The following is a 21,566-nucleotide window of genomic DNA, read 5'->3' on the forward strand; positions in this document are numbered from 1 at the left end:
GCCACATATTGGACTAAAACTTACAAAACTTACTGATTTCCAAAATGACTTTGTAGAAAATAAAATTTTAGGAGAAATGAACAAGTGTGTTCCATTGTACATGTTGTTTTGTTTATTTTCCAAATAATACAACCTGAGCAAATATTTTTGAAATGTTTTCTCAAATCTATCATTATACTTAATGGAAAATAATAGTATTACTAGTTGTCACATTTTATATGCACTTAGTTGTGCCAAGCACAATATTAGCTTTTACTATTCTGACTACCCTATGAAGTTGGTATTCTTATCCTTAAATTGCAGCTGAGAAAAGTGGGTCAGAGAAATTAGGTAACTCACAGCTAGTAAGTGGTAGCGTTTGAATTTTATCCCAGATTTATAGGATTTGAATTCCTTTGCTTTTTCAAGAGAAAAATATATTTGTGAAATCTGCATCTTAATATGGTTTTCAACTAGTTCTATAAATTTCTGGTTTTAAGTATCTTGAGAAGAACAGATGTAAACAAAGGTACATTTAGTGGCTGTATCTTTTAAGTCTATAAATGAACAGGTGCATAATGAATAATACAATTCACAAAAACAGAGATGGAAGCCTTCCCTTGGCTGTCTAAGGCCAGTTTCTTTCCAGTGTAGTTGTCCTTACTGTGTCACTTTATCACAAAATGGTGCCGCATATAATATTTGGGTAAATAAATCCACAGTTATATTAAGAAATATTTTATTAACAAAACAGTAAATTCCACTTGCTTAGCATTTCCAATAATGGTTAAATTGGCCTTGCAACAGAAAAAAAGGAAAGAAAATCCAAAAAACCTTAGATATCCAACCACACAAAGCACTAGAAGGGTAGGGTCATGTGGCCTTTCTTTGATGTTTTAGGGATTGACCACCTCACATATTATTGTAGTACTTTTTTAAAGGCAACACATTACATGGATAAAAAAGAAGCATACTCAATCAGAAAGTTAATCTAGAGATGTAATCAAATCAATGCCAGGTAGTGTGAAATCCTCTAGTAACTGTAAACTATGCATGGAAACCTGCTACTTTTGGTAGGAAGATACTTGGGATTTTATTCATGTCTTTTTCTCTCCTTAGCTCATGCTCCTCTCTTTCCTTTCTCCATTCAGAAGAAAACCCAGAAAAAAAATCACTAAATTTTGAATAGGCCAATAATAGAATTATTTGTTTCTGGCAACATTAGATCATATCGTTGCCTGAAATTTTAAAATATGCTGGAAAGAAACATTGAAATTCATTCTAACCACCACACTTAAGAGTTATACTGTTTACCAACACTTCAATTCAGTATATTTTCTATCATCTTTTAGAGTCTTTCTTGATGGAAACTAGTTCAAGGTCTGTATATCAAATGGAAAAGGAACTATTTCTTTTGAAAATCTCAAGCTGTCAGTTAGTGGTTTAATATTTTCCTTCTTATTTCACTGGCTTTCCCTGAGTAAGACTGAATGAGAAGAAAATAAAAAACTTGTAAATTTTTTAGCCTGGCAAATTAATAAAAAGAAAAAGAAAAAAAAACCCTGAAATACAGTAATGGATATTAAACTTTAGTTTTATACCTTCTATATCTGGATCATGAAGAGTCTTTAAGACTTGTCATATACAACAATTACTTGGCAACCGTAGACAGTGGTGATTGTTATGAATTAGACACATTTCTAAGGTGCTGTATGTCTGGAAATCCAAGCCACTTCTCAGCTTTTTTTATCAACGGAAGTATCAAAAAAAGACATTTTGCATTTTTTTGCCTTTGCTGATTAAAGCTACTTGTAAAGGTATTCTTCTCTTCTATGAAATCTAGTATCATTCTTTTAGCAGATGTTCAAGTGATGTAACCAATTTTTACTGAAGGATCACCTCACAATCTAATAATGCAAACAGAGATTTGCATTACCTTCTTGTACTAATAATTTATTGCTATGAACATCATTTGATATAATATGCAAAACAAGTGTATAATCTATACTATTCTACAGTTCAATGTGTGTTAAACTAAAACTACATTTAATGATAGATACGTAAAACTAGACAAGTTAAAATATTGTCAGTAACCAACATATGGGGAATGATCTTTTAAGATGGGTAATAATACAGAATCAAAAATTGTTGAAAATACTTTCTTAGTTGAGAAAGTGTTCACTTTCAAAAAATGCTTATCATGCACATCAGGTTCAGAGATATATATGTATAATTTTATTGAAAATGAAAATTTTCAATTGCAGCAGCCAGGGTTAAGATGTAGATCAACCAATTTTGCTTCTTTAACCTGCCCACACAATGGTTCATATTCATGCAGCAGTGTTAACAGTGCTATTCTATTTGATAAGTAGAGGTTCCATTTCATTAGGGACTAAAATCTTTTCAGGGTTTCCTGGGAGCAAGGTCCCAAGGAAGCAAATCACCCCATTTGTCATCAATACCTTGGCACAACTATCTTCCATCCTGCTTTTCAATTTGTCAGTAAATATTTGCTACCGTATGCATATTTGGGTCTTCCATCATATCTGATGGATTCTGGTGGTTAGTGATAGTGTGTGTGTGGGCATGTGTGTGTATATGTTGAGAGGGAGAGGGAGAAAGAGAGAGAGAGAATGACTGCAAATAGCAAATGCATATGGGGTATGTGAGTATTTGGGGGAAAAAGAAGATTATAAGATATATATGTATATATTTTACCTTCTAATTCACACCTTTCATACAGAAACTAAAACTTAATTGCAACAGAATGAAGGCTCTACATGTAAGAAAAAAAAGTAGCTGAGTCTTTTTATATACATTCATACATATCTTAGAATAAACACTACACTTTAATTTTTTTAAAAAAAGTAATTGTGGCAATTTATAATGGTGGCAAATAAATTGAAATAATTGTTGCTTCAGATGTCGTAAAACTCCCTATACTTAGCAACACTTATAACATTGAATTGACCAAAAATGGCTGAAGAGCAGAGATATATTTTGCATTTTCTATACAACAGGCTATAAAACGTCACTTATCACAGTTCAGAAAGCACACAGAGATGGATTTTATATAAACATATGTAATAACATATTAAGCGTGCATGAAAATTTCCCAGTGATTGCATCTATGCCCTCTTGTTTTTATTTTGAAATTTTAGTGTGAAAATGTGCCTTATATTTCACATTTTTTGAAAATAAGGCCTCCGTACTTTTTTTTCCCTTACAACCAGAAAGGGGCTTTTTGAATGTATTCCTACACAAGTCTTCAAAAAAGCCAGCACTTTATTTCAAATACAAGTTCCAACCACTGCTCCAGATGCGCCAGGCAGCAAACTCATAAAGGTTTGCAGGTTGAGTCACTCAAAATGACAGTGTCTTCTCTGGCAATCGAACTAACTGACTTCTCAGGAAAGCGCTAGCACTTTGGCTAAATCCAGGATCATAGGTAGCTTCTTTTTTTGTGTGTTGTGTTTTGTGTTGTTTTTGTGTTGTGCCTTGATGTTGTAATACTCCTTTGCTTTATGAATGCGTGCGGTCATCACTGTCTTTAGAAATGTTCCAGCAACATAAAGACAGGCAGAGTAAATGAAAACACTGTGGATGTTAGGGAATTTATTGGCCCCTGTTTTTTTTTTTTTTTTCATTTTTTGAGAAACAAGAGCATGAGATACTTGTTTTTATTTTTTAAAAAGTCTTTCCTTCCTGATTGCATTCCCTGTCTTCTTTTGTATGTGCTTCGTAAAAAGGAAAGTAAATAAGTTTATATTATGTCTCAGATAAAATGAAGACTATTTCTATACAAGTGTCCTTTTAAGATCTTGGGATCAGACGTAATACTCTTTATCCTTATTTTTCTTGTTTTTGTTGGCGCTTTTCGCACTGCTGGGTTGTTTCTCCTTTACAACAGCCCCATTGGACTGTGCAGAGTTACTGATGTAGTTTCGACTCTCGTCCACATGGTATGAGCCTTCATCTCGGTTTCTGTACTTGTACATGGCATAGAGGAGGATGAGGATGCACAGGGCGGCAGCCGCTACTATCCCAACCACCATGCCCGTGGTGCTGCTGGACTCCCGAATCACCTCCGCGGAGCCTGGGTATGGCTCTCTCCCACCTGCTCGGGTTGGGTTGGCTATCAGAACAGGGGAGAGAACAAACACAAAGTGATTATTGAGTTTACTGCATACCAGAGAGCTATATTAACATTTCCCATCTACTTCTGTGCCTAATGGAATACTACCTACTGCTTTGGGAAAAGTATACTGCTGCTAAATGTAGCAGTCTCTGTGCCTCATGGTCACTAAAAACCAGTGACTATGAATCAAAGGACTAGGGGAGAGATTTGTATCCATCTTTTTTTTTTTTCCCCACACCTATCAATTTTTTTAACAGGTTCCCCAAATAAGCTCCATTTAGTTCTACAGAGCCATGTTCGTGTGTTAGGTAAAAACCATAAACCCAGCTGTACCTGTAATACTAGAGGATATCATTTTAAGAAGCAAATTGATGTTGCTATAGAATATTTAGGTCTAACGCTCGATCCTGAATCAGGATAGCTAAACTTAGGATTACTTTAGAAATCACATTTCCTCTATATCAATAAAAAGATAATGAATATAGCAATGAACAATAAGCTCATCCAGGTATTTCGAAAGGTCTAGTTGCTTGGTCTTTAAAGTATAATTTTAGCCACATTTTTACTATCCAAAATGGAACAACTCTCCTTTTCTGATGGAGGTTGATTGGTTGATTGGTTGGTTTACAAAAGTATGTATGCATCTCATTTGTTGGCTGTGGTGAAGTGATCCCTAAAGCTAAACATTGGAAGACAAAATAAGAAAAATTCTTTCTTGGTCTTAGACATCTTCTAGACTGGTTTTGAGGCAAAACTCACTACCTACTACATGATAATAAATAAAGTACTGGCTGACATACCTATTTTCAATTGACAAATCCTCATTCAATCTTCCTCAAGTATAAATAAGACTCTTACTCAGGTATAAGGAATGCATTCCTGGGTGCCTTAATGTCTTCTTTAAGGCCTAGGCAGGTACTGAAGTTGACAATAATTGGGGAGGAATGGGTCAGGGATTTAGCTAATAGATGGGACACCAAACTGGGATGGGGGGCGCGTGGCTCTTTTCCTCTACATACTAAAATTGTTTTTTATTTAAAATATTTGGAACGGGAGAAAAACAGGATCTTATTCTACCTCTGACCCCAGCTCATTTTACTTTATAGATTTTGTTTTCGCCTTTCCCTAAATATCCATATCTCCCTTGTCCTACAGAAAACAATCTCTCATCAGATCTAATGGATTAAAAATGTTTTAAACTTTCAAAACCTTACTCTTTGCGAATTATGCATAATAAATTTAAGTAATCTCAAGATCGCATATATATTTGGTACTGACACACAAAGGAATTAGGAGTTCAAGAAGACTAACAATGAACTTTTATTTCACTACTATTAAACATTCAATAATTATTTTTAAAATATTTCTATGAAAGTTCTTATTTATCACTGGGAATCATTTACCAACTATATAGCTCCATACTATACTGCTTTGTAATTTTATTTTCAAATGTCACCAAGATTTCTTCTGCCTAAATATGGGTTTGTCATTGTCACTTTCATTTCCTTCCCAAAATAATGTCTTACAAATATAGTCACTTACAAAGTAATAGCTCTCAGTCTCAAAGCAGCAATATACCATGTTCTGTAGTTAAAGAAGGTAGCAGGTGAAAGTTTTCTATGCTGAATATGTCAGTTTGTTTTACAAAAGCTCATGCAATGTTGCTGAATAAAAAACCTTGGAGTTCCTTCCACGTTCAAGGTAAGAGACAACAACTATAATCCACAGTATTTGAGTACAGGAAATTAATTTCCTTTCAAGAAGAATAGAGCCTACTGTAGGAAATCTGTTGCTACCTGCCAAACCAAAGGTGGCACTTTTTCTCTCAAATACAGTCATCTTTGCCAATGTCTGCCAATTAACTCAGCTGCTAACTTGCACTAAATGGTAACTTTCTACTTGCTCATTTTTCATAGCATTATTTCATTAGGGTATTTTAAGAGTTGAAACAAGGAAATTTATTTAAATGTTACCTAAATACTTTTTTTCCATCCAGATGGGATGCTTTAAATTTAAACACATTTTCACAATAATCGCACTTTGTCTGTCAGAAGAGAAAAGGGGGAGTAGAGATAAAATCCTAATCACATAGCCCACACTGATGTGACTTGCCAGCCTTTAGTAAGTGTATTTTTCATTTGAAACTGGTTTCATGAATGGACTATTTTATCCAAGAATTTTAATTTTTTCCCGTTCTTACATTTTTTTACGGTTTCAAAATGACTGTGCCTATAGCACAATAACAACAAATTGATTATAAAACTAGGAATGCATCAGTTAAAGACCAATGCAAAGCCTCAAATCCTTCTATTTTGCCTCATGGGCATTTGATGCACTTTTCTTGTTCAAGGAAAATACAGTCTAAATGTTACTTAAGTCACATACAGACCCAAAAATATTTCTAGGTAACCCTAATGAAAACAAGGATTTTAAATATCATATTTTAAAAATAATCTACTTTAAAAAATAAAACCTAAACCCAATGAAGAAACATTTTATTCTTTATTTTTCTCTAATTCACATAAAAAAATCGAATAACTACCACAGGTATTGTTATGGGTCTGTGTGGAATATGCACATATGTCCATAACTAATTGATTAATTAACAAATTATTTTTGTTTATGATTCAAATCTGAAGGCTAAGTTATATTTTTCTTAACTTTTTGGCTAGGATCAGAAGTATTTACATGCTAACGTGATAATGGGACATGTCTCGCAGATGTACAATAAAAGTTGAGAAATTTAAATATATTCATGAACTATAAATGTAGTTTCACTTATAGATTGCCATTAATGGTTTAGTTTGATGTTCACTGAAAAATCTCTGAGATATTTTCACATTAATTTGAATGTAGAGAATAGTAGAAATGGCTAATCAGCCTTTAATGCTAAATGTTTTCTTATATAATTTAATTATTTTCTTTATTTAAAAAAGAAATGCAGTCATCTCTTAACCACTTATGACAATGTGAGCCAAAGGAATTTAGTCAAAGAAATCCATAAGTAATTCTTTTATTTCACAGATTTGAATTTTGCATTCTCTTCATAATCCATAATATAGTGTACTATGAGACAGTATTAATAATTAAAACAAACTACAACAGATTTTTCTCCGTAGTGCTAAGAAGAAAATGAATAAACTAAAATTTTCTTTCACTCTTTCTCACTTTCTTTGTCCCAGCATGTGATAAGGACACTTAAAAAACAAATAAGAGAGAATAAAGGAGTGATAGCTAAAAGAATGGAATATACACAAATTCGCAATAAAGGAGTGATAGCTAAAAGAATGGAATATACACAAATTAGCAATAAGTCCTTGAAGGGTCAAAAGTTAACTCTGTCTGGTAGGTGAAACTAGTTTCCAGTTTATCATGTTAGGCCCAGAGGCACAAGGAGTCCAGGTCAGTGATCATTCAGTAGGTCTCATGGTGGTCACTGAATAAGCCAAGACATCTAAGTATTATTCAGTGTGACTAGAAATAGGCAAATACTCAACTTGGGTCATATACCTATATTTTAATATGGATGGGGCTAGGTGATTAGCAAAGAAAAAGCAAAGTGCAGATGAAATTTCCTGAGTGTTTAAGCCCACTTATATCCTATTTTAATGACTTATTTTAAAAATCCTCATGAATTACACACAATGGCAATTTAAGTGAAGAGTCTAGCACTAGATTATTGTGCTTATCAAGGTTTCTCGTGTAATTCTGACCCTCCGTTTTGCTGAAGCATGCCCTCATCAGGAACCCCTGAGTCCAGTGGAATCGGATATAAACTGCTTGGTCTATCACACGTAGGTAGATTAATGGCAATACGCAAGTTTTTAATTTTACTGGAATTTTAGCCCAGCTGATTTAGAAACTATTGAATGCACAGGCAGCTGTCCCAAGGGTTATGAGCCCTCTCATGTGAGTCACCTCTCAGCCAAAAGGACATAGATACATTCCTGGAGACCCCATATTGATAGTCAGTGGATAATGACTTGGTCTTAGAGGACAGATGAAAAGTGGTTTTAATAATATATCTCATTTATTCCCTCTCTTTTTCTCTCTCTTTTTCAATCTTTGGCAAGATCTGACAGTCTCTAGAAATTTTCCACATGGTCTTCTTCAGCTAGTAGATTTCTCTAGAAGTCTGTATGCTAGCTCTATGATTTTTTTTTTGTTTTTCATTATCTAATTAATGTTGTGATTCCTTAGGTAGGCAAGCATTCAAGTGTTAAGGACAGTTATTAACATATTTCCACATTGGACTCTGAACCAATTTACTCATAACAGATGATAATGCACTGTGGAAAATGCACAGTAAATGCAAAAGACATGTTCCAGTGCCTTGTCATATAAAAAGAACAATAAGTGCAATCGTTGTTTTGCATTAAAAATTTTAAAAGCAAAATCTTTCAGGAACTTAACTTTTTCTTAAATTTGTTGAGATAGTTATTTTAAACCACCATGATAGGAAAGGCAATTGTCCGGATGTGTGTTCTTTCTTTATTTTTGGCAGTTTTTGGCACTGGATCTGTGAAAGAACATCATTTCCCCAAACAGGAACGAATTTAATTCTAGTTACAAAATGCCACTGGATGAGGACTGAGTCCCAATCAGTTGTAGTGAAAAAAGGGCTGTTTGTGGCTGGCCTCAGTTCTTACCAGCTCCTCTGGTCCTCTGTATCCTCCTCGTTGCTCCTCTCTATCTTCCTTCTTTTTTTTTTTTAAAGAAATTATGTTACGTATCTTTTTTTTTTTTTTTTTAAAGATTTATTAATTATTTAATTCCCCCCCCCCCTCCCCTGGTTGTCTGTTCTTGGTGTCTATTTGCTGCGTCTTGTTTCTTTGTCCGCTTCTGTTGTCGTCAGCGCCACGGGAAGTGTGGGCGGCGCCATTCCTGGGCAGGCTGCTCTTTCTTTTCACGCTGGGCGGCTTTCCTCACGGGCACACTCCTTGCGCGGGGCTCCCCCACGCGGGGGACACCCTTGCGTGGCACGGCACTCTTTGCGCGCATCAGCGCTGCTCATGGGCCAGCTCCACACGGGTCAAGGAGGCCCGGGGTTTGAACCGCGGACTTCCCATATGGTAGACGGACGCCCTAACCACTGGGCCAAAGTCCGTTTCCCTCTATCTTCCTTCTACTACTTTTCCCCTTCTTCCCCTTCAGTGCATTCTTCTCCCAGCCCAGGATTTAGGCTTGAGGGTGTGGCAGAGAGCAGAGAACTCAGCTAGCGAAGGCCAGGCTAGCAGAGGTCAGGATTCTACCTCTCCGTGTTGGGGAGGTGTTGGGAGCGAGGTGTTGAAAGGGTTACAATAGTTATTGCTGGGAAGTGGACTTGGCCCAATGGATAGGGCATCCGCCTACCACATGGGAGGTCCGCAGTTCAAACCCCAGGCCTCCTTGACCCAGCTGGCCCATGCACAGTGCTGATGCGCACAAGGAGTGCCCTGCCATACAGGGGTGTCCCCTGCATAGGGGAGTCCCACGTGCAAGGAGTGCACCCTGCAAGGAGAGCCGCCCAGCACAAAAGAAAGTGTAGCCTGCCCAAGAATGGCGCCACCCACACGGAGAGCTGACACAACAGGATGACACAGCAAAAAGAAACACAGATTCCCAGTGCCGCTGATAAGGATAGAAGCGGTCACAGAAGAACACACAGCGAATGGACACAGAGAGCAGACAACTGGGGGGGGAAGAGGAGAGAAATAAATAAAAAATAATAATAATTTAAAAAGTAGTTATTGCTAAGTTTCTGATGTCAATTCACAACATAAAATAGTCCTTACTGGCAAAAAGAGAGTCTAAATATGATTGTTTCACCAGAACACACCCTGTGTTTTGTATCAGCATACTCTACTTTAAAATCTAACTTTTGAAGTTTATTTATGGAATAAAATTTCATTCTTTCTCAAAACAAATGGTTCCTAATTACTAATTTTTAAAAGGTTTTGTCGTACAGATGGGGTTGTGTCATTAAGCTTTGCATTAGAGCATGTTTTTTATCCATTTGCCACAGACTGTGCCTAGTCATAATCCTAGTAGAGGCGAATAGGGAGTGTAAAGCCCACATTTACCTGGCAAGAAGAGTCACAACTGAAGTACTAAAATAACTGAACACTTTGCAAGGCAATTTTTAAAATATTAATGTATTTTTTTCTAAAGAGGTTTCACTTTGCAATGGAAAGTGTTTGGCATCCTTTGGTTATTCTTTCTGAAATTGGAAAAGTAGCAAACAAATCTTGTTACTAAAAAAGCAGCAATGCTCTTGATTGATGTTTTTACAACACTGCACTAGAAATGATGCTTCAAGTTCTAATTCTCATGACACAGATGAGGATTTGGTGGGTGATGGGATCTTATATTTCCACTGATGACTTTGCCAAGGTAATAACCATCCCATCACATGCTCTTTTTATCACTCAAATTTGTCACTTTTATGAAACTATTTTGTATACTTGGATGAGATGTTCTTTTACTATAATCTTATATTTATGTTGTTTCCAAGTTAGCTTTGCTGGGTGATATTGTAGTTTCTAGATATTTTTTATTGCTGGTTTTATTTCTTCCATATAGACTGTTAATGTACAGGTACATCATCAACCATGACCCTGTTGTATCAAGGATGAAGCAGGAGTTTCACTTATATACCGATGGCAACAAAAATTCAGCTTTTGAGTTTTAAGGAGATAAATTGTAAGAGATTACCAATCTCAAGAAACAATAAAGAATAAAACATACCAATGACAAAAAACAATGTAATGTGGGTTATGTATTTCAGATCAGGAAGAGTAGTATATAAATTATCATAAAACTCGATGATGTTCAACATATGTCATGTTACTAACCAGAATTGTTAGATATCCTGTCCTATCATGTTTTATCATTTAAACTTATTGGCAAGATGCATTCAATGAATTTTTTTCTCATCAAGCATCTTTGACTAGTCTTTCTGGTTTTATAATAGAGTAAACTAAAAAGTAATTGATTTAAAATTTCTGTGTCCACCCCACCTAGCAGAGTTTTCTGAAATGAGCTCATTAGGACAGATTTCTGTACTGTGTCTCAATAGATGTTGAAGTTATTATAATTCTAGGTTAGTCTTGGAAATGGTTTCAGATTTATGGGGGAAGATTTGACTTTTTCAGTCCCCAGTTTCATGAGCACTATAAAAGAAAATTGGAATTGCAGGCTCCTAGGGTGTTTGTGAATTGAAATTAGCACAGATATTTTTCCCCATTTCAAAAAAAAAAGCTTATTATTTTTTCCATTTTTTGTGTTTCAATGCCATGTAGACCGAAAGAAACAATTATGATCAAGTATCTCACAAGAATGCATGTTTAAATGCCACATTTTCAGGAAAGCAGGCAGACAATAATTCTATGACATGCATGTGATTTTTTGAGAGGTGATAGATGCTGGATGTTTGAAAAAACTTGCATCCTCCCCTTCCTTCTAACTCCACCCATGCCTGTAGGTCCTTCAGATCAGACAAGCAGCTTGAAAGAGAATCTGCCTTGTACATCTTAGCTTTTCCCCAGTGAACTGGAGATTCAAAAAGAACTTGGAAATCATTAAGTCTCTAACATTTTCCTCTACTGCTTACAAGGCCACCAACGCAAGTATTGCTTTGAAATGCACGGGCCAACACTCTGAGATGGAGAGGATTATAATTTTCTCCAGAAATCTAGGAACTGCATGGGAAGGGATGCCAGGCAGAGAACAACTCATCAAATGCCTACATGACAAATGGCACATACTAGGGCAGCCTTCTCCATCAAATGGAATAGAAAATGCAATGGAAAACCACACCCTGTGTGATTTTGATGACACTGACTGCAAATAGACTGAGGAACGTACATGTTCTCCCTCAACTCTGGGGAACAGCAGGGTCATGGCATATATACCAGCCTGTTTGTTGTAAACTACGTGTCTCTAGCTTAGTCACCATCAAGTTTCACAGGCTTTCTATCCGCTTATTTTGCCTGCAAGGTTTTATTCAAACCCTTGAAAGCCACTGCTATTTACTAGCATACCAGTGTGCCCACTGTCCTTCGCAGCTCTTCATGCTCTGCTCTCAGGTACCTACCCAAATTTGTCTTTCTTTCCTCTCAGTGGAAGGTAAAGTACTCATTTCATTGCTGTCCCTCAGTCCCCTTGCACTATTATAAATTCTACCTCCATGCCTTGCTCATATGATTTACCCCCTCCTGCCTAAGTATGACTTATTCCTCAAGGCTTCGCTTAAAACCCCCCTCTGCTATGAAGGTTTCTCTAAGAATATTTGCTCCTTCTGTCAACAAATACATAATGAACTCTATCTAGTCTTATGTAAGCAACTGTATTTGGTCCTGGGGGAATAAAAGATAACAAACCACACATGGCCTCATGGAACTTGAAATATACTGAGGCACAGAGTCATACAAGAAATATCACAGAGCTAAGCATAAAGCATGGCTGGAATGTGTATGATGCAGGAAAACTGAGGTACCATGCAGTCATAGATTAGAGATTTTCTGATTTAGCCTGAGGAGTCAGAAAGACCTTTCTGAGTTAGTGAGCAATATTTATGCTGAGACCTGGAAAATGAGGAAATTAGTCAAGTGAAAAGTAAGCAGAAGTGAACTGCAAGAAAAAAGGAATCACTTGTGGAATGGCTTCAAGGATAGACAGCTTGCTTTTCAGGAACTAGACGAAAGTATGACTGGGGCGCAGTGAATTTAGGGGGAGACTAGGAAGAAAATTGAAAGTGAACATGAAATTTGTCACACAATTTCTAGATCATGGAGTGAAGCCATAAATGGGAAGGTCAACATACTTTATTCCAAAACTAGCAAAGCTTTTATGTGGCAAAAGATAACACTAACAAAGTAAAAATGCAACCGAGAGCCTAGGAGGATATATAGGACAGACCAAGGGTTATTGACTCTAACTTACAAAGAGCACCTACTAATTGCTATAAAAAAGGACAAACCACTAGAAAATGCACAAATGGTGAAAGGAGATCTAAATGGATGATTATAAACACTGGACAAGATGCTTAACTTCACTAGAAGGGAAAAAAATATCATTTTTTAAAATAACAAATTTGGGGGGGAAAGGAAAAGAAAGAAGTTGTGATATTGTCTAGTACTGGTAAGGATGCTTGTTTGGGAAATGGGCAATTTTGTAGGTAAGAATCCAAATTCTTCAATTGTTTTCAGGAAATAATCCAATAAGAACTAGTCAAGTTAAAAAATATATATACATTGCAACTAGATGGGTGGATGTCGTTTCCTTATACTATATTAGTTCCTCCAATTTAGCATATGATTACAATATAAAAAGTCTAAAAAAACACACAAGTATTTTAGTCAATATAAGTTTTGAAATATTGTCTACAGAATTAAATTTACCAGTACATAAATATGTGAGTAAATAACACTGTGGTAAGGATGGAAAAAAAAAAAAGGAGAAAAGGCTAACAACTCAAAAGTTTAGTAATAAGGCAAGTTTGAATAAATAAATTCCATATACTGGAATTTTTACAGAGTTAAAAATAGGAATTAGAAGCAAATCTATTGACTTGGGAACATGTCTATAACATATTAGGAAAAGAGAAAAGCAAGTTTAATTCATATAATATGCTCCCATTTTTGTCAGGTAAGAGAGAAAGACAACCTATATTCATATATGTTTATAGAAACATGGTGAACGATGTATTAAGGATTCACTCTAAGTAATTACCATTAATTAATTTATGGAGGTGGGAAAAATAAAATCATATTTAAAATTTTAATGAAATAATATTCAATAAGAATTGATTAACAACTACTGGCCATCTAATAGATATTGATGGTTCCTACCTTGTAAGAACTTACAGTATATTGGAAATAAAATAGAGAATGTAAGAAAACAAATAAGCAAAGAAAACAATTTTAAATTTTAAATCTACAATAAAACAAGAAGACACAAAAATGGGATACCGAAATGGAAAGTAATTGGGGAAGGGCCTTTAGAAAGGATCATCAGGAAAGGCCTCTCTGATTAGAAGGTATTTTAGACGACATTTGAAGGAGTAGAAGAAGCCAAGCCTTCTATGATGCAACCTGGAAAACAACTGAAAATTTCTGAACAAGAGAAATGTGGAAGAATATGGGTTGAAGATGGCAAGAACAAAATCAAGAAGACTTAGGGTTTGCAGAAATCTCACCCTCATCCATTTTCTCTCAAACATTTATAATATCCTTCATTTTAGTATGGATTCTGTACTGTTATAAAATCTTAATTGAGTGTTTCATTTCTGTTAGGTCTAATTCTTCTTTTTTCCATTTAGATTGCAAGTCCTTTAATAATTTCCCATGCCTCTTCTTTTCTGTGTTACCTCGTCCCCCCTGCCCAATATCTAATGGAGATTGAACTGCTAGCTGCAAAATGTATGTTTCCTGATGATTATAAGAAAACATTTTTATAAAGTCACATACTTCCAGGGGTGGACTGGAGTGAATGTGTCTTTTAAAAAAGTGTGAGAGACCTTTGATTTCAAAATTCTGAGTAAAGGTGGTAGGCAAGAGGGCAAAACACTGGCAGCAACATTGCACACTTCTTTCTAAAATACTTTTTACCTCAATCCTTCCCTAATCTCCACCCCTTTTAATATCTTTAGTAAAAGAGGTAAATATGATATTTCTTGAATTAAACCAGAAGTCACTTCTCCTTTGACTAGGAGAATTGGGATCAATATGCATTAATGTAAATGATTCAGTCAGATATACTGAGATCATAAAGAGGACTTGGGGAAAATATTGTGTCTCCATTTATTTTGTCCATGCCACAAGTAATGTGCCACTTAATTCCAATGACTAAAGTCACTAGTTTACTTGAAATCAACAAGTTAGCAGTATTCAATTTGATTCATTACGTGCCTTACATCAACAATCATCTGACACGCAGAGAACTATAGATAGTTGACTGCTAACTTGGAGCCCTTTTGTTCAAAGTCAGCAGAGTAACTGCAGAAGTTTCCAGGGTACTGCAAATTTTCAGTCCTGTTACTATTATAGTGAGTGAGTCAAAAAAGGTCTCATCAGTCAGGTCAAACTTTCCATAATTTTCAAGTCAAAGAATAGTCCTATCTTGAGAAAATCAGTTTCCAAGCTAGGGAGCCCGCAGTGTCTGTATGTGTTTTTCATCAAAAATGTATTACATTTCTGCAAATGAAAGGAAGGCTATATTTTGAAATCTAGATAATACTCTCCATTACTGAATTCTGCTCAGTGAAGCTCATGGACAGTAAAATGGCTTCTCTTCCTGGGAGCTCATAAACTACATTATACAGAAACACATAACTTCACTTGGCATGCTTATTAAGACACATTTTACTTTTTTTACATGCAGGATGTTGAACAATCTGTCTTGTCACAAAACCAAGGGATTCATTAGAAGGAATCTTCAAGCCTGGAACCAGGAATTTTGGGGGAACCTGGTTCAGAGGTCAACAAAAATGTCACCATGATTTCAGCTAGAGTAATTAGAAATATGCATGTGTGTTGTGTGTATGTATACGTATGTTCATGTCGATAACACAGCATCAATTTCAATTCTCAAACAGAAAGTTGCTAGAATCCCTTTATGTAATGGATTTATAGTTTTTGTTTTTTTTTTCTAGGTTTATTTATTTTATTTCTCTCCCCTTCCTCCCACTCCCTGGTTGTTTGTTCTCTGTGTCTATTTGCTGTGTGTTCTTTGTCCGCTTCTGTTGTTGTCAGCAGCATGAGAGTGTTTCTTTTAGTTGCGTCATCTTGCTGCGTCAACTCTCCATGTGTGCGGCGCCATTCTTGGGCAGGCTGAACTTTCTTTTGTGCTGGGCGGCTCTCCTTATGGGGCGCACTCCTTGTATGTAGGTTCTCCTATGCGGGGGCACCCCTGTGTGGCAGGGCACTCCTTGCGCGCATCAGCACTGCGCATGGGCCAGCTCCACGTGGGTCAAGGAGGCCTGGGGTTTGAACCACGGACCTCCCATGTGGTAGACGGACATCCTAACCACTGGGCCAAGTATGTTTCCCTGGATTTATAGTTACAGGCAGGCTTTAGAAGACCTCAAGGGAAGATTTCACAGTACCTCAGGATTAACTCCTTAAATATGTTGCATTATGAAAACTCCCTTTCTTAAATTCTTCCCAAATACTGCATGGATTTACCTTAATAGACACATTTTAATGTTGCTGAATTGTCAACTGATGCTTGACATGACTACTAGGACCTCTGAATCTTTTTCACTGTAACCCCTAATATTCTTTTCTTACCTAGTTAACTATTACCTTTATTGAATTATTATTATATGGTAGACTTTATGCTGTGCACTTTACACATTTTATCTACTTTTTTTGCATGACAATTCTGTGGCATAGGTACTATAACAACTTAATGGTAGATGAAACCTCGTCCCAAAATGGTTAGGTCATTTATGCTTTGGAGAATAAGTGGCACAGCCAAACTCAAACTCAGGCCTGTCTATGTTTTATTCAGTGTGTCTGCATTTCTTATGACTGCAGAACAATCTGTCATTATTTCATTTTATATCCCTTTCTGAAGGACACTTAGTATTTTAGGCTTCTTTTCTAAGCAGCTGCCCTGTTTTAGCCCCTCTAGTCTGCAATTGTTCTGTCCTTTCCCACCTAATCTTACAAAAAGAGTTTGCATTCCCACCTAATCTTATAAAAGCAAGGCAAAATGGTAAAAAGAATATGGAATTAGACATTAGGTTCTAGTCTAGGCACTGCACCTAACTTACTGAGTCTGGGTAATTTATTAATGTCTGCTGACATTTCTACATCAGAAACATGATGTATGTATCAGAACTTCATTTCTTTTGACAGCTGAAGAATATTTCATTGTATGTGTATAACACATCTTGTATCCATTCATCGGCTGAAGTTCTGATGTATGCGACAATATGGATGAACCTTGAGGATAGCATGTTGGGTGAAATTAACCAGACATAAAAGGCCACATATTGTATAATCTCACTGATATGAAACAATTAGAATAAGCAGGCTCATCTATTCTAGCAGAATCTAGAACAGAGGTTACCAGGGGCTGGGCTGTGGGGAGAAGAGGCAGGCAATGAGGAGTTAATACTTAAATGGTAAAGCAATTCTATTTGTGTTGATTGTGAAGTTTTGGTAATGAATGGTGGTGACAGTAGTACAACACTGTGAAAGTAATTAACAGCACTGAATTCTATATGTCAATGTGGTTAAAAGGGGAAATTTTAGGTTGCATAAATGTTACTAGAATAAAATTTTTAAAAAAGAGACACATGAGAGTGATACCTACATTATTTACCTTGCAGGGTCACTGTGAGGATCAGATCAGGTCGGACAAAAAAAATATAAGTGCTCTAAGAAGAAAGTGTTACACCAAAGCAGTGATAGTCTGATTATGAATCAACTGCTATCCGAACAATCAGATGATTCTGCAATGTATTACCTCATGCACGGCTCAGTCAGCTGTGGCAGCCAACACCAAGGACACTGTCTCCACAGGGATAGCAGTGGCTGGGACTTCCCTTCATGAATAGATGCCCCATGAGCTCAGGTGGCACAAATGGTCACTTTCATTCCAGGGCATGTGGGTTCAGGCCATCACTTGTGATGCTCCATCTGGAGCTTGCAAAACACCCTATCTGGATCACTGCTGTCTGGCTCCTGTGGTTGGTGGGAATTACATTTCTCTCTCAGGTTTTTTTTTTTTTAGGTACTGGGTGAGGGGACGGGAATTGAACCCGGGACCTCGTATGTGGGAAACTGGCACTCAACCACTTGAGCCACACCGGCTTCCCTGGGTTGATGTTTTCATTTGTTTTGCGCTTGTTGTTTGTTTTTGTTTCAGGAGGCACCGGGAAACAGAACCCAGGGCCTATCACGTGGGAGGCGGGCGCTTGAGCCACATCCGCTCCCAGGATTTTGTTTTGGTATTTTATGTTTTCAGGCGTCATGACGTAGGTCACTCAGAACAACTCCGGTAAAAGCTGAAAGCAAGACTTATCTGTGAAATAGTAACTCATTTGACTAGGTTATAGGATTTCTTTCTAAAATTATCAGGTCAATTCTTTTTTGCCTCCTTCCGTTCCTACTCTGGAATTCCACGGTTCCAGCGTGGAGTTTCTATTTCAGAGTTGCCTGCCAGGTCCCAGGTGCACGGGCCTCAGGCAGGACTCCTGCGCAGCATCTACGCCAGCCAAGTCCTCGGGAAACGGGCAGTGTATCGCTTTCCTGATGTAGCACTGGGTCTTCGGTGGGCGATCATCTTTATATTCCTGACTTGAAGCTCTTCCTCTTTCAATTTTCTTTTGTTGCAAAAATATTACACGCTTTTTGGTGGAAGTACAATAGCTGAGATGAAAGATTAGACAGATTCCCTTCCAGCCCATCAGAGAGAAGCATGTCAAGTCCAGAATCAGGTAATATAGAAGACACCCAGCATGGGGGAGGGAGGGTTAACTCACGCTACCCAGAGCATTTCTGAATGTTTTAGGGCGAAGAGCAGGGAGATGATAAGAGCAGGCAGGGGAGCTAATCATTCCTGCTCCCAAGAGCTCTGTGGGGCAAAGGCCTACATTTTTATCCTCCAAAAATAAGAATAGCAATTGATGTGTGTCCTTCTTCCCACCCCTGCAATCTAAATTTATCCAGGTGAAGCACTGCTCTTATCTTACTAGTTTCATAGTGGTTACTAAAAGTTATATATTAATAGATTTCAGAAATTCTTTTAAAAACTTTTCAGAACCTAAAGGGCCAATTAGTAACATTAGACTTCTTGTGTGGGACATAGATTTGTTTTCCCCATTTATGATATGGTTTACTCCTCAGTTATTGTGGTGAATATTACTAATAAAAGCTAATCTATATTACCAAAATTTCTATGTGGCAGACTCTCAGTGCTTTACATGCGTTGTCTCATTTGTCAGCATAACAGCGCCATGAGTATTTAACATTATTAATGCCCTTTTGCGGATGAGGAAAATCAACTATGCAGAGATACAATGATTTGCCTCTGGTTACACAGCAATGGCTGAACTGGGATTCGAACTCAGGCATTCTGACTTCCAAAGTTTACTTGGTGAAACATAGGTTTGAGTGTGGGCATAAATGTGGCAACAATCGTACTTCTCTACTAGGCTGTTTATTTAATTGATGGCCTCTGGCTGCACTGGCATGTCTAATGCCTCATTTTTAAGCATGGCAGATGAATAAAACATCTTTGACTTCCCTGTGTTATTACCAATGTCAGGCCTTTTATAACACTCTGATAATGGGTAAGGAGCCATTAATGATGAGAGGGATTCAATCAACAAGTCAACAGGCTATGATGTAACCTATGGACTGAAGCTTATGCAGCATTCTCTGTTCCCTGGAGTACATGAGCCAACAAAGATAGGCTATTCTTGGAGGCAGCATGGCCTGTAGAGTGAAATTCAGAAAAGGCTGGCTTACCTCTGATGTCATCTGAGGAAAAGTAATTAATGAAGTACCAAGAAAACTCCATGGAAAAATGCTTTCATTATCAAAGCAGGTATTTGACACAAATTACAAGAGAACATGATTTTATTCTTCCTGGATTTCATTTTCATAAAAGATAAACTTATCCTGTAATTTCTAAACGTATATACCACATTTCTCTCTTCAAGGTTGGTGACTATTTTACAGCATGGCAATACATCACATTTAGAAGCTCAACAGGACACAGCCATATTTTAGAAATGCTCTTATGGTATTATCTAATAATGGCATGTGATATAAAACAGGTTATCAGTACTTTAAGGCCAGATGTGGATAGGTTGCCTGCTGTACTCATTGATGAACAGATTTTCTGTAACTTATTGTAGGGCATTCTGTATTAGCAGTCATCCATTTTTTTGGGGGGTGGGGTAGGGCAGGCTTTCAAGTAAATGCTTTATTTAACTCAGCAAACTCATTTATTTGCTAAGTAATTGTTTTAGACAGCCAATCATAACATTTGAGGACATGTGATAAAACCCACTATCTTTATACCAAAAGGAACTCAGTGTGCTCATTTCTCAGATCAAATCGATATGCCTTAGGAGAGGCCTCACTACATGATAGATTAATGTATCCACTAGCACAAAAAGAACTCTAGAGGCAATATATGTCCTTCACCCACCGAAGAATTTGTCATAATTATTAAACCCTTATTCTATGCCAGGCACTCTGCTCAGAACTGAGTATGCATCCTGTTCTTTTAATCTTGTAAAAATCCTATTATTCCCATTTGACAGATTAAGAAATTGATCCTCAAAAATAGTAAGTAACTTCCCCAAGGTCAGGAAAGGGCTGCCATAAAATTTATGTGGTGAAAAGGTTTGCTTACGAGCACATTGCATCCTAAAAGCCAACTAAGCACACTGCATCCTGAAAGCCAACATTCAAACTCCAGTCACCCTGACCTACACCTAAATGGCACTGACCCTCTGGCATAGCGCTCAGGAAATGTTCTAGAAGTTCCCGAAATTGGAACACTCATTACTGATGTTTTTCTGACTTAAGCTCAAAATCTTTCATTTTAACTGCAATTTGTTGGATATTATGGGCTAATTAAACTCTCGCTTGGATAATTACATAATAAATCCCCAAAATTTAAATGTAGAACAAAACTGTGTTCTAATCAGACTCGAAAATATGACATATTCCTTTAAATGATTGTGATTACTTATTTAATGAAAAGATGCACTTTTTTCAATATACATATCTTTATTTCTAATGTGGTTAATGGGATCAGTTCAATAAAAATCCTTTGATTTTTTCTCAAAATAGCACACTGGAAAACCACTCAAAATTGCATGGTAATTGTGGCAAATTTAGCCTAATGAATAGTAATACATGTAAAGGACCTTTTACTGTCAAATTTAAATTTATGCCATGGAATTATTTAAATGAACATTTAAAAAATCGATCTTATATTTGTGAAGTGTCTGCAGAAACAACCTTCTGCATTCCAAGAAACTAAAAACCCACTTTTCTAAGTGAAAGTTTACTAAGCAACTTAATCTCTCTGAAGATCTCCTGAATTGTGAAAATACTTCACAGTGTCTCAAAAAAAAAAGTGAGATGAATAATGCTTGTAAAGTACATGGAACAATAATACTATGCTAGTTTATTATATACTATATGCTATACTAGTATAATATACTACTGTATAATTCTATAATAACAGCACAGAATAAATCTTCACTAAATACTAGGTATGATTATCAATCATTTACTTACTCTGAACCTATCAAAGTGATCCAACTGATGGGCAATCAATGTTTATCTTTTGAGTGGCTGTGCTAACCACCTTATTGTTTTAGCTAATGTCTAAGAGATTGCCACAAGTGATTATCATGTTCCTTCTCCTGTAACTACACAGATATTTTATTATTCAGTAGAGTTTTTTGTTATCTAGTTTGACAATGGTTAAATCA

General features: G+C 36.6%; 1 protein-coding gene across 50 annotated transcripts in view; it reads right to left on the bottom strand.

The window, feature by feature from the left end:
- Nucleotides 1-701: 701 nt before the first annotated feature.
- The window catches only part of NRXN1 (neurexin 1), a 1,214,286-nt gene continuing 1,193,421 nt past the window's right edge, over nucleotides 702-21,566 (bottom strand). For all 50 annotated transcript variants that reach the window (XM_071208815.1, XM_071208816.1, XM_071208823.1 and 47 more), the window contains one exon: nucleotides 702-4,114. In XM_071208815.1, the coding sequence (XP_071064916.1) occupies nucleotides 3,807-4,114 (308 nt within the window). In that variant the 3' untranslated portion in view covers nucleotides 702-3,806. The remainder of the gene's footprint in view (nucleotides 4,115-21,566) is intronic.

This window comes from Dasypus novemcinctus, chromosome 17 (genome assembly GCF_030445035.2).
Source record: "Dasypus novemcinctus isolate mDasNov1 chromosome 17, mDasNov1.1.hap2, whole genome shotgun sequence".
NCBI classification, from domain to species: Eukaryota; Metazoa; Chordata; class Mammalia; order Cingulata; family Dasypodidae; genus Dasypus; species Dasypus novemcinctus.